The sequence below is a fragment of the Chaetodon auriga genome, chromosome 12, assembly GCF_051107435.1.
Source record: "Chaetodon auriga isolate fChaAug3 chromosome 12, fChaAug3.hap1, whole genome shotgun sequence".
Classification (NCBI taxonomy): Eukaryota; Metazoa; Chordata; class Actinopteri; order Chaetodontiformes; family Chaetodontidae; genus Chaetodon; species Chaetodon auriga.
Window position 1 is genome coordinate 23,347,939 of NC_135085.1, and position 17,810 is coordinate 23,365,748.

General features: G+C 45.5%; 1 protein-coding gene across 7 annotated transcripts in view; it reads right to left on the reverse strand.

Moving 5' to 3' along the window:
- The window catches only part of pard3ab (par-3 family cell polarity regulator alpha, b), a 207,466-nt gene that overhangs the window by 130,231 nt on the left and 59,425 nt on the right, over positions 1-17,810 (reverse strand). For all 7 annotated transcript variants that reach the window (XM_076744050.1, XM_076744048.1, XM_076744047.1 and 4 more), the window contains exons 3-5: positions 5,963-6,146; positions 1,454-1,641; positions 1,050-1,193 (exon numbers count right to left, since the gene is read on the reverse strand). In XM_076744050.1, coding sequence (XP_076600165.1) covers positions 1,050-1,193; positions 1,454-1,641; positions 5,963-6,146 — 516 coding nt within the window. The remainder of the gene's footprint in view (positions 1-1,049; positions 1,194-1,453; positions 1,642-5,962; positions 6,147-17,810) is intronic.

Here is a 17,810-nt window from a genome sequence, read left to right on the forward strand (position 1 = left end):
AACTGTGAACTGCACGATGCATGTTGCTCGTAACGTATTATCATGTTTTCTGATCATATACTAACAGAACGTCGGCGTGCATGACCGCAGACGGAGCAGAGCCCCCGGCAACTTCCTGCAGATCCCCCTAAACGGGACCATATGTACCGTATGTGGCTTATGTTATTTACTGTATCAACATTATACTCCATCTCCATCCATGACTTATGTGTCATTGTGGATTTATGGGGGAAATTCCTCACTTCTTGACCTCTTCGCTGAGGGCCAGGGGAGTGACAGAACTGGGTCGGGTTCTGGACTGGATCTTGGCCACTGAGACGGGCTCTCACAGAGCTTTGGGCTGACGGATTGTGGAGGGTGAAACCAGCTATAAATCTTTAAAGACTGGACAGCTGAAGGCATCAGGTGTTCACTTCATGTGCAGACCACAGTATGAAACATGGATGTGGCGTCTGTGACGCTGTGAAGCTCAGAGACGGTGGCTCGCCGAATGAAGCCTGGTTGCTGAGCCTAGCGTCTAGCTGTCACTCAAAGCGGCCGTGCCCATGATTATGAATAAATTTAATCTAATTCATGAGTGAGTTAAATAAAAGTTCAGTATGTACAGCTGTCATGAACGGAGAAATTAGCTACAGAGAGCAAAGCTGTTGCTTGAGGCTGTAAACGTGTGTATTCTGCTGCAGAGTTTAATATGGGGGTCTATGGGATTGACTTTCTTTTGGGACAAGCCTTGAGGAACTGTAGTTTTTGTGAGTTTTATTTTTCAGCCCCGGATGTTGATGCTTTGCACGTGCGAGGTTTTGTCATAATGTTATCATTCGTGCCTTCTGTTGGACCTTTTCTGTTTGACTTTTGTGTTGAACCCGTTTTCCTTCCACTTCAGCCTCCACACACACTTCTCAAATCTTCAACAAACCTCAGAGAACGTTTCCTTTCGATCGAGGTTCGACACATTAATACCAGCAGCCAAGTCTCTTTTTGAAGACTAGCGTGAGGCTCGACGTGAAAGCATCCTCCACACAGAAACACAGGCACTGAACACAGCCTACCTGTTCCTGCCTCTCCAGCCAGCGGTCCACCATGGGGTGATTGGCGCTTAGTGATGAGCGGGCCGTCTCTCTCTGGAACTCTCTCTGATTGGCCCATGTCCCTGCGTCCCGCGGCAGACTGCGGTACGTGTCCATACCTTTACCCTGCAAAGACATGGAAACAAAGGTCTTTAATGAATGCCAGGATGGTTGGATAATTTCCAGTTTCCAAATTTCCTACAAAATTAACCTGAATCAGATGTAATTTAAAGAATGGGACGTGAATATGAAAGCGAAGGTAACGGTCAGGTTAACGGGTAATGTAATAGTTAAAATACTGACTGAAACATTCACTGAATGCTTTTTTGTCCCAACACGAAGCTGCTTTAGCGCTCTCCCTCTGCTCTCGACTCCCAGCCACCTACCTTCCTCTCCAGGCTGTTGGTGCCAGAGGAGTGGCGAGCTTTCAGGAAGCCAGCGGTGGTGGACCAGCGGGTTGGGTTCTTCCTTGACGGCGGCTCTTCCGTTTGAACCCGAGACTCGCCGCCGCTAAACGGCCCGTTGATGGTCAGCAGGGCGGGGTCGCTGCTGCGCCGGACGTGGAGGGGCATATCTGAGAGGCAGGGGAGACAATGAGCGTGTTACGGCTGTATTTCAGCTTTTTCTTTGCCCTCACACTGAGAGGAAATAACACTGCTGCACTTTTTTATGACAGCGCCTTACTGGCAATGTATGCATAGGAAACCATACCCTCGCTGTAGCTGATAAAACTCACATTAACTTAAAATTTGTTCCTTAAACATTGTGTGCTAATAAAGGCAATCAATCACTGAGATTCCATTATCGCCCCGTGGTGGAATAATCTGATTTATCGCTGAAAGTCTAATCAGGCAGCTCTGGTTTCTACTTTACTGCCGGTGTTATTGCCTCATAACACCGAGCAGAAGACAGTGTGTGGGAATAACAATATGAGGAAGAGCCTGTTGAGAAACAGCAGTGTGAGAGGACGCCTTCCATTAAAGCTCTTCACTCTGTTTAAAAGTTGTAGCGCGTGGGAAGTAGGACAAGCAACGCACACCGAACACCAGCCATCGCTTGTACACAAGACACAATGTTATGACATTAAAAATCTCCCACTCCCAGACCTCTCCAGAATCCCACGGCCGGATTCGATTGGCTGAAATGCGCCCATGCAGCGGACCACACAAGAGACACGGAGCGCAAATGAAAACGGTGAAAAACAGCGGAGCGTCTTCTTCAGAGGACAATGCCAAGTGTCACGTTCCCGTGTCCTCCTCCAGGACGCTCTGCCGCTCACACGCCGACTTCATTTGGATGTTGGTGTGTGTTCTTACAGGAAACACTGTGATGCGGCCAAAGAGCGGCGTGTGTGTCTGAGTCAACAGCTATTTGACTTTGTGTGTATTGTGAGACGAAGTGCATGACAAGATTAAGTGTGTCCATCTGTGTTTGTGTGTCTGTTTATGTATCTGTGCTCTGATAGACTGAAGAGCTGTCCCTGAGCACTCAATACGTTTGTTTGGAGGTATGTGCACGGCTCTGTGTGTGTGTGTGCGTGTGTGTGTGTGTGTGTGTGTGTGTTATCTACTGTGTGTAAGAATGTGTTAGTGATGAGTCTGTATTTTGTGTACTTGTAAACCAGCGGACATGTGTTTGTATTTGGAAATATCCGAGCCAACAGCTACAGTATGTGTTGAGAATCTGTGTGTGTGTGTGTGTGTGTGTGTGTGTGTGTGTGTGTGTGTACACACTCATGCACTTGGCTGACCGGTGTTGTCGGGTCACCCGGAGCGTGGGACCTGAACAGCTCGGAGCTGTGGGAGGCAGCGGCACTCTGGGAGATGGAGTTGAGCAGGGGACAGAGTGTCGACACCACCTACACTACAACTCCCAGGAGGCATCAGGACACCTCTTCAGCTTCACACTGCGCGCTGACCTGCAGAGTATTACGGCCGTGGCTATAGAAGATGCTTGTTTCTGATTGGTTGGCTCAGGTGTTGATTCATATTGTACAATCACACGCTTCACACACAGTTTAATAACAAAACATCAAACATCTGCAGTTCGTTCCAGAAGCAGAGTACAAGTTAAATGCTGATTAGTGATATTCGATTTCCAATGGAAACCCACTGGAACGTCTCGTGGACGCCGTAGCCGTCCCCCTAACATCACTAGTGTCTGTCAAGATGCACCGGAGCTGCATTATGGGAAATGTAGGAGCCTCTTGCAGCTGGACCCACATGACGGACTTGAAGTCAGGACAGACTCGACCTCTTTAAGCCGTCTCTTGTGAATGGAAGTGCTGCGCTACGGTTCATGGTTTGAACACAGCCTCCATTGTTTTCCTTTGGTAAGCAGCCGCGGCATGATGACACACTCTCCAGTGTCCTGATAAATATAACAACAGCCCACAGCGAGACTCTGCCACAACACGAGCCACGGAGGAGCACTGACTTATTAAATTAAAACCAAGCTGACCAGTTTCTCTCTACCAGTTCACCTTCATGCAGCGTTACTTGCATTTCTGAACATGCTCACACACACACACACACACACACACACACACACACACACACACAAAATTAGAATGAAGCTTACGTGCATCTTGTTGTTCTTAATGGATTTCCGTCCATCTGTCATCTGTACTGCACAGATTTGTTCATTTTAAAAGCCAACAGTCTCTCATTAAACTAACAATCAGTCAAGGAACCAAATGGTTTAAGCCGACATTGTTCTGTCGAGCAAAACGTGATGAGTTCTTTGGCTTGTTTTCGGCTTCTCTGAGAGGACTGAAGATGTACTTAATGTCTTAGGGCATTTAGAAAGAGCAGTTTTTAAGTTCACTTCCACATAAAATGAAGCCTGCGAACACGAACTGTGAAAAAGCAACATCACAGCTCAAAGAAGAAAAGAACCCGCGGCTCTTCAAAGGAGCATCGGGGGCCGCATCACGACATTTCAGACGTTAACGATTAAATTACGAGCTTCGTGTGAGACTTCCCTGCCAGAATAATTGTTGCATTTCGGAAATTAACTTTTTAAACTGTCATCCGAAAGCCTCGCATGTTCCCAACAGTGGCATCGTCCTTTCATCAGCATCCCGCGTCTGCAGAGGTTTGGAGTTTAACAAAGCCAAGAAACTAACATCAATCCATTTGTGAATTTCAATAGATCTCTGTCTAATGAGCTTAATCACTCCTCTTTGGAGTCTGTGGGCCGAACAAGGAAACTGGCAAAGACCCACAGCGTCCAGTGTCTCATCATGTCCAACAGAACTCAGTGATTGAAAGCTATTCTCATTAGGCGCTCCTGGAAAAAAAAAAAAAAAAAGAATTAATCAAATTCCTTCTCTTCCCTGACAGACATTTCTCTTGAAACCCAATAAAATGCAGCTGATGAGATTCAGTGTCGTCAATTAAACGGGGCTGGAATTTATTATGCAGACGGTTAAATTGGACGTAACTGGCAGGTGTGATTATGCCCAGATTTCCATTTCTTACCGCAAATTCACATTCGGCATCTCATCCAGAAATCCAATTAGGAGTGGAGTGACCTCCCTCACACTGTGTGCGTGTGTGTGTGTGTGTGTGTGTGTGTGTGTGTGTGTGTGTGTGTGTGTGAAATAGGAGATTCTTGTGGCTGCTGTGTCAATCAATGCCAGCTCACGGGTCATTAGCGGATAAGACATCCTCAAACCTATTTTTAGTCTGATAAAAGATGCTAATTAAAACTGGTTTGTTTTTGACTTGCGTGTTGGAGTGTGTGTGTGTGTGTGTGTGTGTGTGTGTGTGTGTGTGTGTGTGTGTCAGTGTGTTTGGAGAGAGGACAGAAATTGAAGAAGGTCAAGATGTGTATGTTTTAAAGGTTGAGTTTAAGGAGAAAAAATGCTCTTGGCTAAAAGTGAAAAACAACACTTTAATCAAAGGATTCGCTTCTTACCGCAAAGTTCAGTCACTTCAGTGAAGTGTGAGCCGAAGATGAGGCGGCAGGTACGAATCAGCTGATACTCAAACAGCAGCAGGTCGTGGAGGCGGTGCAGCCTTTTGCATTTGGATTGAATCAAGTCAAGATCAGTCTGTGCTGATCAGTCTGTGTATCAGCCATCGACTCGAGCCGACATCAGCGGCACGAACAGAAAGGTTCAGTCTACGCTGGTCGAGTTTCTTCTAACCAACTTACGAGACCTCCTGAGCGCTCTTACACACGAGAGTATTTTTACCTTAAAACTGCTTTTGATGATCAGTTTGCAGGGAGTGGTAAAAGTACTCTTAGTCCAGACTTTCATAACGATCCAAGAGACGATTACACAGAAAGAGAGAAATATCTGAGGAGGAGGAAGTCAGAGTGCGACGGCGACGGTATGTTACTCTGTCTGTCTGTCTTATTTGCTTCAGCTGCCGGTTGTGTGCGAAAGGTTTTGTTTGATCCAAATTGACAAATCACCTACAAGAGTCACTCTCCCATCCAAACTCACGGTAATTATAGTCGAAGAAGCGACTTGGAAGGCAGAACTGCAGAGGTGGACCGGCTCTGCGTCTCGTTTGATTTAGGAGGCAGCCAACAGAACCAATTAGCCACTTTGGCCGGGGATCAAGCGGCTATCTGTGCCTGAAAAAAGCCCTCCTGTCCAATTAACAGAATTTATGGACAGGGCGAAGGTACCGCTGGGCTGTGATAAGGTAATTTGTTGGGTTTGCTGTATACTGCAGCAGTTGCTGACATTTGATGCTAATTTGGACGACAGATTTAAGAGGAATTGACTCAATTATTAGTCACCTGTTGAGTAGATTCAGCTCCTGATTGCCGCTTTAGATAACGGTCCCTCTGTCCAAACAATGAATACATCTACTGACCACCCGATGGCCTGGAGTCCGGCCACATGAATGCCTCCTTTCATTTGTGTTGTGACTTACTGGTGCGCAGCGCGGAGGGCGTGACCTCGATCTCGCTGGCGCCCTGGTAGGGCTGGAAGGCCGAGGCTCCGCTTCCAGCGCTGAGGTCTGCGGCGAACAGGTCGGGGCTCTGGGTCCCTGTGGAGCTGGCGCTGGTGCCATCGCCTCCATGGTGGGGCTCCTGCTCGTCGTACACGGCTATCAACTGCAGGAGGGAGAGATGAGACGGTTTGAGACACGTGTTGCTGCTTAAATCATGAAAAGCCAACGAGTTCAGCTGCTGTATGTTCTCAGGCAGAGAGGTACACCAAAAAATACGAGAGAGCAGATTACATTCACTGAAAAGGTTTTCTTTGTGTTTGGCAAAAAAGCTTAAAACGCAGACAATGATAACATATGCTGGGATAATCTGGAATTATGAGAGAACATTACAATCACAAAGAGAAAGAACGGGACAAAGACGTGGAGATAACCCAGAGGGAAGTGCTGCAGGTTCGATGTGGGAAAAGCCTTTACAACAAATAACACAACAGAGCACAAACACCCCCAAAATCATGGAGATTTAAAGAGGAAACGAGCGGCAGAGAGCAGAGAGACGGCAGCGGAGCAGAAAACGACCAGAGGCTGGATTGGATTTGTGGAGAAAAGTGTTGCTTTTCTCTGATAAATTCTTGCATAAAACGTGTTGAAATAAAAACTCTGCGTTACATAAGCGGCTCAATCCTCCACGAGTGTCATCAAGAACGAGTCGTGTGGGTAAAACGATCTTTCAACATGTAAATCAGCTGTTCTTTTCTGTGTCCCCGGCTGGAAAACGGGATTTCATTTTACACAGAATCTAATAACGATAACTCAAAGTTAGCTGAGACAAGAGGTGATTAGAACCAAACGCACCTGATGATGATCACAAAAAAGCAATGACTCTGGTTTAGTCTGACCGAATGATCATTAAAACCCACAAACCCTTTTTTCCACTTGTTCAAGCATGTTTAAATATTCCCAGTGAGATCTCCTGGATCCAACTCAGCCCATAATTTGGACCAGTCTGGGCTCCAAATTGGACCAATCAGTTGTGAGGTTGTGAATCAGGACGATAATTTGCTTAACAACAGTCATTTCTTCTCTCGCTCATTCAAATCCTGCTCAGTGATTAAGAATCAGGATACAGAGCAGTGACACTTTCACTAAATTCAGTGAAATTTGACTTGAATTTGGTGCGGACGACACACGGTGGTCCTTTTCTGCTCAAATCCACATGGGCCGACACTCAGTCCAAAGGTATGCGGGGGTGATTTAGACTCTCCGTTTTACATTATGACAGTGAGGCGCTCGTTATGTCCAATCACATCCTCCCTTCACTCAAAGTGCCTCCACATTTACCTCCTTCTCCCTCACAGATCTGATTAATTCCAGCCTCTGCCGAGTCCTTTCATTAGATTAAAGATGAGATTCACGCCGTCCCTCTGTGACTCCCAGCAGGCCCGCGTGTGTGTTCAGCTGGCTTCAGTTAGTCGGGGAGAAAATGAAAAATCCGCCCAGCATTTGCCAGTTGGAGAGGATGTGATCTAACTGTCCCTCGTGGTGAGATCCGACGCAGAGGCTGACTGCGAGACTCGACCGTCCACCGCCTGACCCGCAACATCTCACGCATGAAAAATAAACGGGGATGTTAAACAGCTCAAACATCGTCAAGATCACTGCGGTTCATGATGGTGAGCGAAGAAAAACCCTGAACTTTGAAGAAAACTTGAGCAAACACCCCGTGGCAAGAAGCAGCTGATCAAAAACACACAACTTTGACTCAGGAACACACCAAAAAAAGATAAAACGTGGAAGAAAAATAGAAACTTAAATGAAGCTTTTGAAGTCTCCTTTGAACATCGCAGAAGGCAGAATGTCCAAGTCAAGGTTTGTCGGTGCGGTTTTGCATCAGAGACACAGATTCTGATCTCTGTAGCAGCAGGACTGAACGCTGAGGACCAGTTCTGAATCAGAATCAGTTCCACGAGAAGGAATTCACAAAGAAATGAACGTTTGGCTTCTGTCAAACTGTTCATGAAAGTCAACTTTGGCTGCACGTTCAGTGGTGTTGATATGGGCGGACTGGAGCTAATGCTAACAATTAGAGCTAAAAAAGCTGCAGTGACGAAGCAAAATCTAATGAACTCATGCAGGCAGGAAGTCATTACACACGCCTTCAACCAAAGAGTCCAAGTGGAGGTTTGACTCTGCAGAATCTGACTCCAGAACCAGAATCAGCACATGAAAACTAATCACCTCTGCTGCCCTTACTGAACACGCCGGATACTTTCATGCTAGCTTGTTTGCACGTTGTTTTGTTTTTAAAAGTCTGATCTAATTATTTAATCAGTTTGACCTCAAGCTTCGATTCATACGTACGCAAGTGTTTATTTTGCACTGATGTCAGTCGACTGATCTTTAATCAACTCGGTCAGCAGCTACAGTAAGCTTTAAAAACAGATGTCAGGGAGCCACGATGGCAAAGCCGCTCACAGCTTCGTCAAATACCACTGGACAAATAAAGACAGTCTGGGTGCTGGAGTACCTGCACTGGATGAATGAACATCATGCTCAGCACAGGCCGATCACCTCGTGACAGTAGATTAGCACAAAGGTGGCCTTTTACACGCCGCCTGTTGCATGTTACTCAATATTCTTCAAAGCAAATCCAAAGTCGAAAAATGAAGTAAATGCAAAGAGAAGAGATTCACATTTTGAGGCCTTTAAGGCGACGCTGTCACTTCATGAGAAAAGCCACTTTCTTACCGCAACAATTCCACTAAAACACAAAACGCACGCTCACATGTGTACATACAAACATGACCACACTGAAAGAGGGACACTCGCAGGCGCACACGCAATTACATTTAGAGATACAGAGACACCCACATAATCCATTAAAACACACACACACACACACACACACACACACACACACACACACACACACACACACACTCATACCATTCACATCTAACTACCAGTTTTCCAGCACATTAAACCTTCATTTCAGCCACATTTAGTCTGAGAGCTGGAGAGTTTTATAGCAGGCTGGACAGGCTCCCTGGCAAGAGAACAGGCTCTCTCTCACACACACACACACACACACACACACACACACACACACACACACACACACACACACACATTTACAGACCTCAAGACTCATGTTTCCCATTAGGGCCTTTACATAAATGTGGACATATTTACTTCAAATTAGAGCCTGCATCAGCCCAGGGCTAATGTGTACACTCAGTAATGGGGGAAATCAGGTCAAAGAGCAGGAGGGGCAGGTTATGGAGGGTGTGTGTGTGTGTGTGCGCGTGCGTGTGTGTGTGTGTGTGTGTGTGTGTGTGAAGTCAAAGAGATGCAGGGTGAATGTATTAATGAGCAGATGAAGGAGAGAAAAAAAGGAAAAGAGTGGAGAAGGAGAAAGAATGAGGGGAGGTAACACTGATTGGAGAGTAGAAGTGTGTGTGTGGGTGTGTGATTTTAAGTGAGACACATGGGAGAAGGCTGGAAGACAGTGTGTGTGTGTGTGTGTGTGTGTGTGTGTGTGTGTGTGTGTGTGTGTTTAATGCACACTCGTCTACATCAAACTTCCTGTGTGTGACTGTCAGACAGTCCTCCGCTCTTCCCTCATTAACGCTCAGTTCGGCCAGAACGGCTGAGTCAGCAAACATCCTTCCTGCCCTGGCCCACTCCCTGAGGACACCACAGAAGAAGAACCCCCGACCCCATGTGCTTTTTACGACCCATGTGGTTGTTATTACATGGTAATCAGTGCGGCTGCAGTGCGCACTATGAACGCGGTCGGGCCTCCAAACCTTCAGCCGACCTGATGTCACTGAGGTAGAGCTGATCAGAGATCAGCATCGAGGCCGTGATACCAGCAGGACAGACGACAGGATGAGGCTGTTAATGCACAGCCCCGCCTTCAAGCTGGTCCTCTGCTCACTGCTGAAACATCATCATCATCATCAGCATCAGCATCAGCATCATCATCTTTGTTCAAGTTCGAGGAATAAGACCATGAGTGGAGTGTTGCTCGTTAGTCCCTGCAGATCATATCTGACCTCAGATGACTCAGCAACTTTCATCAACTCATGTCATTAAAACACATCTCTGAAGTAATTAACTGTAATTTAGGTTTGCATCACAGGCTCCTGATTGATCTGGCTTCTTGCTGCCATGATTTCACACCTCAAATGACTAAAATCAGTAGAAACGTGATGAACTGAAGCACTTCTCATCATCACAGAGGACGACACGTGTTAATTAACACCTCTGTCACAGGTCTTAAATGTAGCCTCCGTGTTGCTTTTCTTTCCAGTTTCTCCTTTATCTTCCTTATTTTTACCTTCCTGTTAAATAAAACACTTGGACCGAACGTGAAAAAAACATGAATGACAAGCGCACGAGCTGAACATCAGCTTCACTGTGTGTTTCCTCCGTCTAATGTAAATGAATATGGCGGCGTGTAAACATCAGAGGGCACGGCGACGCCTGACAGACGCTCCCTCGGGACCTCATGTTGGTTCTGCTGGATGTTTTGCTCGGCGAATCGTCCGTGTGCTGTGAAACGGCCCCGAGTCAAAGCTAATTGCTGAGGTTTGTTGACGAGCACGGCCCTGACCCTGCCACACATCATCACACACACACACACACACACACACACAAGCTCAGAAAAAGGTGACATCCAATCAGCAGGGCTGGTTTCCCCTGAGGAAAACAGAGGATGTGCACGCCGAGAAATGGGTGTTGATTGGCCTGTGAAAGTGTGTCAATAGAAGCCAGAAGGTAGAAACAAGAAGAAACGAATCCAACCTTCATTCCTGACTTCAGCTCAACCTTTTCCAGTCGATCGGGGCCGCAACAATCATTCCTCCCATTATCTGTTCAGGAATCAATCATCAATGTTATAGACGACGTGTTGTTCTCTCTGACCAACAACTCCAAAAGCAAGTGCAAAGACGTTCAAGACAAGCCGTGAGGGTCAGTTCTGAGGAGCTTAAAGTCGCTAACGATGATCAGAACGGTGTCTTTCTGTTGATGAGTTAATTGGGCCGAGCGTCTTATGGAAGCAGGTCCACACATCTGAACGTCAGTCAACGTGCGCGATGTGTGTGCGCGCAGAACCCTCCTCTCACTTCTATCAACTTTTCTCCACTTTCTTGCACACACATCCCCTCGACCCGAGCCAAAAAAAAGGAACAATAATTGAAAAGTAAATTACAATGGAAAGTGTGAGTCAGTCCACTTTTCAGCAGTCACTCGCAGCTCATAAATCATCATCATAACTCTGGCTAGAACAATACGCTGGCAGCGGGGCCAGAGAGAGGGAACCGAAGGTCTCTCAAAGGGGAATTAATCCTTACGGGGGTGTGTGTGCGTGTGTGTGTGTGTGTGTGGGGTTAGGGGGGTTGAATTTAGTAAGACACAGCCGCTGCTTGCACCACATCAGTGATCGGCCAGTCTTATTTCATCAGAAATCCCAGAGCTTATGCGGTGAGGCCGTCCAAAAATTACAGTTGCCTTCGTTCTGGCCACCGACTCCAAAACATAAATCTTTCCAAGCTGCTACATCCATCTATCGACCGTTTGATTCATTCCCGCGTCACACCGAATAACGTCAAGTCATTACAATCGCACACAGAGTGATATTACATCAATAGGCTGCGTTTTCCCCTCGTGTCAAGCTCCACATTGCAGCGTGTTTGTGTTCTCTCATATGCGTTATTGAATCTAAACCATATTTGCAATAAGAGCAGACGCATAAAACGACAGAGAGCAGGACTGATCGTCTGCACATGGGGGAGATTTGCTCGTCGTACGCAGTAGAAATGACAAGAGACCACAAACGTACCCAATGACAGGCTTCATGTGAGCAAACTGTAAACGACCAGAAGCAACTGTTCTTATTATCACCTGACCTGCCAGTTACTCTCTCACTTAATCTGTTAATGGTTTAAGCTGTAAAAAACAGGAGATCTTCACAACTGAGAAGAGAGAACTGAGCAACTTTTGGCTTAACAACAACTTATAGGATTAACAGATGATCGATCGATGTTTCTGTTGATGGACTAATCGTTCCAGCCTTAGTTCAAAGGTTGACATTAGCCGCGGCTCCATCAAGGTGTTTTTCATATTCGAAAAGCTCGATGGAAGCAGCAAAACTCAATATACCAATATGTCTGACAACACTAGCTATTTCTTATTTCTTTATTTAGCTTCTATTTGATGTGCAGCAGGTGCAAAACTGGATACTGGATCTTTACAGTAAATTCTCAGACTTTTTATTTCCATGTTTTTGAAGTGGTTTGGTTTGGTTGACTGAAGACAGCTGATACATTTCTAAAATACTGTTTTCCACTTCAATTAATATGGAGGCAGACGTTCCGTGTCATCAAAGAAATACTGGAAGCTAAGAACCAAAACTGGAAAACAAAATCCTAAAATCAACAACAAAGGTAGAAGGTCATCTAGGACAACCTGTGCACCAGTATCACCAAGACAAATCCCTGTGTGTGTATTACACTGTGCAAACAAAGGTGACCCTGGTTCTAGAAACCAGAGTCCTCCAGAGGGCAAACGGCAAAGCTGTCGGCCAAAGGAGCGAAGTAACCACTTCACTTTCGCCTACACAGCTGTGTGTAATCCAAAACATGTTGTCCCGACTCTCCTCCGGGGTCAGAAAAAACTGCAGCCTGGAACGTTTTCCTCGGTTACATGCTTTAGGAACTGTGGAGAAAGTGCGAGGTTGCAGAAGGCCTTTTCCCAAAAGTGACAGCCATCAAAACCCCGAGCATCAGTCTGCCGCAGCCAAAAACCACAGAGTGCAGACAGGCAGTGACCAGCGTCACTCCCGGGTCAGCATACCACACTGTTTATGCGAGGAGTTGAGTTTCAACATGTCTGGCAGCGGAGGAGAAAGCTAGACCCGCTATAAAACCAAACATAATGTTTCAAGGATGGCTGGTAACGTAAAACTTGAGATGACAACATGATAATACTTTTACATACGAGACTGCCTGCATTTTATGGCTCTGAAAGACGAACTTCAGGTCACGTCTTTCAACGTGAAACTGGATACACGCTTTAACTGTTTGAAGAGTGAACCATTGTTTTTGCTGTTTCATGACATTTATTTCTCTGGTTTTCAGGAAATGTCCTTCAGAGTTGCACCTCTGGTAGAGACACTGGAGAAATGTGATTCTTGACTGGTTCGTTAGGTAAAGAAGGAAACTGGCTGCATATAAAGTCTTTCTTTGAAAACGAAAAAAGAAAGTGAAGAGTTATGGTTACATCGTTTCCACTCAACAAGTAAGAAATACACGAGGGTGGCGAAAGCTGCTCATCGAGACGGAGAGGAGAGGCCTTTCCTCCTCTTTGGTCCATCCAGTTTGATTTGTTATCTGTGAGGTTGCGTTAACGCTTCCATCATCATTTTGTGATTTTGTGTGACCCCCCAGGGGACAGAAGCAGAGGCGCTGCTTCACACACAGTCATCTCATGTGATCATGGGATGTGTTTGAATGGCTTGTAATTCAGCTGGAAGCAAACAGCTCAATGGGTCACGGTCAGATCAGGGTGTTAGCACCTCCGCAAGGTCAACGTTTGGTAAAAACTCTGCAAGGACACTGAAGAGATGCTGAGACTGAAGGTGGACTTAACGCACGTTTGCTGCTCTCGCACTGTGTTGCATGTTTTGATGTTAGTTGCAATATGTGGGAATCAAAGCTACAGCACACGATGACACAACAAGCACAAAACCTGCTCCATAACTTAAAGGTTTTCCCACTTTGGGGAAAGTGAACTTCACCTCAAGCCCACCCGTAACGTCTGGGATGATCTGGAATGATCTGGAATGTCGACTGCGAAGCCATCCGCGATGTTTATGAGGAATAAATGCAGAAGAAAAACGTAGAAAAAACTTTCCATTCTACTGGAATCAGAAGTGACATCTCAGTCAACTTTTCCTCCACAGCTTCACTCTACATCTATCACACTAAGTCGCACATTTAAGCTCATCCTGCCCCATTTCCACATTCAGATGAAATTTGAGGACAGCGTGTGCAGCGAACGCTTGCTATGGCGCTCTGAAGTTACAGCGTTCTGTCACTTTGTTCTCTCACAGTCACCACATATCACTCTAATCCACTCACGCAGTCGTATCTGCAAGTTTCAGAAAGACAAATTTAAGACTTCTTGGACCTTTTAATGTTACTGGGAATTTTATGTAAGACCATTCTGACAAGAAAAACAAAGAAACAGAGCTTGTAAAAGCAGATTATGTTGGAATATGGGCTATATGAAAAAAGGACAACAGGATACGAAACACTGGGCGATTTTCCTGCATTTATTCCCCATAAATATAACTTTTTTCAATATGATTTCCAGATCATATCAACTTAATTTTGTATGCAACAGCTGACAAACATTGGTTTAATTTAATGTCACCATCGTTTGGTGAAACTGCACAAATTCCTGCACAGTCCAAGATGTGTGATTGTTGAAACTCTCTCAGACTTAATCTAACTCCCTCCTGTAATCAAATAGGTGTTTTGCTACGACTATTTCTGGAAAAGCGTTAATCTGTGCAGCAGAAGGCAAAGGGGCGGCGGTTTGGACGTGTGACAGACGTGGCTAAGATTAGCCGAGGCTGGTAGACGAGCAGCGCAACCCCAAACTCCCACAGAGACTGTTGGAGAGTGAGCGAAGGCAGAACACGCGGTGACCTTGACCTCGCCGAGTTTAGACAAAGACACTCACAGGAGGAGACGTACAGTATCAAATATGAGAGAATGAGACGTGACATCGCCCAGGTGTGCGCTCGCCTTCCCACACAGCCAGCGTCCTGCTGCTAGAACACCATCCGTCACTCAGTGTGACCCTCAAAACACAAGCCGACACAAAACACACAACAATTATGACCAAGCAAACGCAGATTTAGGATCACACTGTAATCGAGCGGTGTGGAACGCTTCCAATCAGCATAATGACCCAATATCTATTTCACTTTAATCCAGATGATAGAAAACATGTGGGGGGAAAGCGCGGGGCCGTCTGAGCCGGGGCCAAACTGACAACATCAGGCAGCGAGGGAGCGAGCGAGCGAGCGAGCGAGGCACCGACGGTGATTCATCCCCCAAAATGAGACGAGTGCTGAGCTGTGACTTTTACTCCCTGAAAGATGTTGGTAGACCATTTTTTTACTGAACTTGTACTGGTGGAATTCTTCTGAACTTTGGCTCAATGCCCCGAGAGGAACAGTTTAAAGCCATGCTAGAAAATGGCTGACCTGATACAAAAAGTGTTTCCCTGCACATCTGCTTTACTTTGCTGTTTTTTTTTTAACCTGCAGACATGTATCGTATTTCCCTCTTTGACTGATGAAGACATCCACCTGATAAAGAGGTACACCTATTCTCTTCTGTTGCCAAGAGTTCGATGAGAAAATCAACCTCATTCTCACGCCTGCATGCTAACAATGAAGCTAGAGCCAGAGGACATTTAGCTTAGCTTAGCATCAACACTGGAAGCAGCTAGCCTGACTCTGTTTGAGACACAGAAATGTTAATGTGTAAAACAGTTTTTTTTTTTTTTCCACTGTGAAAAAAGAACCGTCTTCACCACCAAAGCAGGATAAAAGCAATGAACGTTTCTCTAGTGGCTCCCACTGAGGAGTTTTGGTTCCCTGAGGTTGAAATTGAACCTGAAATTTCCATTTTCCGTTTTTCTGGCCTCACCTTTCGTTGTCTAATATGAAAATCCTTGTTCTCAAGTCAGCCCCATCTGCTCGTTCACTTAGCCGCGACAGCTGAAGTGACGATTCTGGATATTGGAGCTTTAAAAAAAACAGCTGAAGAGTGCTGACAGTCTTTCAGCTGAGTGAAAAGTGTGTTTAATTCAAGCTGCTGAAAGCTGATAGATGTGGGTACAGCACAGAAAGGACTGCAACAAATCCACCGGAGAGCCACAGACACACACATACCAGGACAGACTATTTCCTATGGCCAAACACCTGATATTGCTCTGTGAACCCATTTCTGAAACCTCTGTAAGAGGAGATTGTCCTCTGGCTTGATACGCAGAGCAAAGTACAACCTCTGCCATGGGTCCTGCTGGTTTCCCACTGCGCTTGTCTCCACTAAAAATAACTGCACTCATGTAACTGTCGGTGTTCTGAACAAAACATCCATCAATTCAGCTTCAAACCAATTAAACCTCACAAACTTTTTGAACTAAAAACCTCTAGTGGTCCTGAAATTGCTTGTATCCTGTGATGTTATGTATGTTGTTATGCTTCATTGTAATGCAACACATGCTGTGCTACGTATGTAAAGAACCTGTATGTACTACAATGAGTCTCGCACGACTATTTCACAAACAAACTTCTAAAATGACTTAGACTTCATTACTTTTAGGAATGAAATTCATTCTGATCTCCTCTGTGGAGGACTAGAGGACTTCTTGAAATCGGTGTGTTTTGGTGCCAAAGATCCACTTTGTTTGGCTGCTTTTTCCTGCAGAACGAAACCTGTGAGATACAACCGATAGCGCTGTTTTTGAAAGCGGGCTGCAGGTTTGTGCTACCCGGGGATCCATCCCTCCAGGTACCAGCACTGACAGCTAGCCGGCCAGGGAAGCCAGAGCTCCAGGCTAAAAGGTAAACGGAGAGAAAGCAATGAAACAGCAACAGAGCAGTTTAGTCAATACCTTTTGTTACGATGCATATTGTGTCTAGTGAATGTGTTGCACATTTGTTCGCCAGACAGGCTCGACTCTCACCCCAATGTTAGGATGATACAATATTAACCACGACGGTGTCAATCTGAGGGTCGTCTGACGAAACTAGACCCTGGACGTCCTGAGCAGGGTTCATCATTTATTCCTCCCATTGCTCGCTGCACAACATTCTTAGCATATTTTCCTCTTTTTATGAACTGCCAGCAGGCGCCAGTGATCAACAGTCAACGTTCAGCTCTTACTTTTGAATAAGCGACAGAGCGACTACCTTTCTAAGCTTAATAACGGTCAGTTTTTGTACCACTTTAACTCTCATTAGAATAATGAACCAGTTTAACAAAAGTTCTGCTATATTTAGCCATTTAGCTTCAATCACCTGTTTTCCAAGGGACTAATCACCTAGAAAGGCGACGCCACAGCTGTAAACATGAATATGTGTGTGTGTCTGTGTGTGTGTGTGTGTGTGTGTGTGTGTGTGTGTGTGTGTCTGTGTCTGTGTGTGTGTGTTTAATTAAGCAGGACAACCTGTGTATGAACATAAGGGCTTAATAGCTTTTGGAAGGAAACCACAGCTCTCGCCCTGAACTCATGCTAAGCTGAGATAAGTGGTTTAGTTAAAACCTGATGAACTTGGCTCAAAAGAAAATCAAAAATCATTTCCACAACACAAAGTAGTTGCAACATAAGTTATTTGGGGTTTTTTGGCTTATGTTGTGTGTGTGATTTTAATCTCTCGGGACTAAAAAAACCCCTAAATCTTGAAGAAAAAAAAAACATATTCAAACTTCGTGGGAACAAAGATTGGCTCGGGGTTGAAACATTACAAGCAGCATGTTTTATTTCATTGCTTCTGCTTTATAAAACACAACCAGACATTTCTGTTTCTCAAACAATATCTGAGTAATTTGTTACCCTTTAGCTGCCAAATCACGCTCTCAGCCCCTCTGACACCAACGTTCACGAGCTGATTTCTTTCTGTGTTTTGTTAAAATTCAATTTCAAGCTTAGAAAAGCTTCAAAAACAGCAGCTTCTGACCCACAACAGAGGACGAGCTGTGCCACTGTTAGCACACGATGCTACGTAACGGCATGTCCTGGG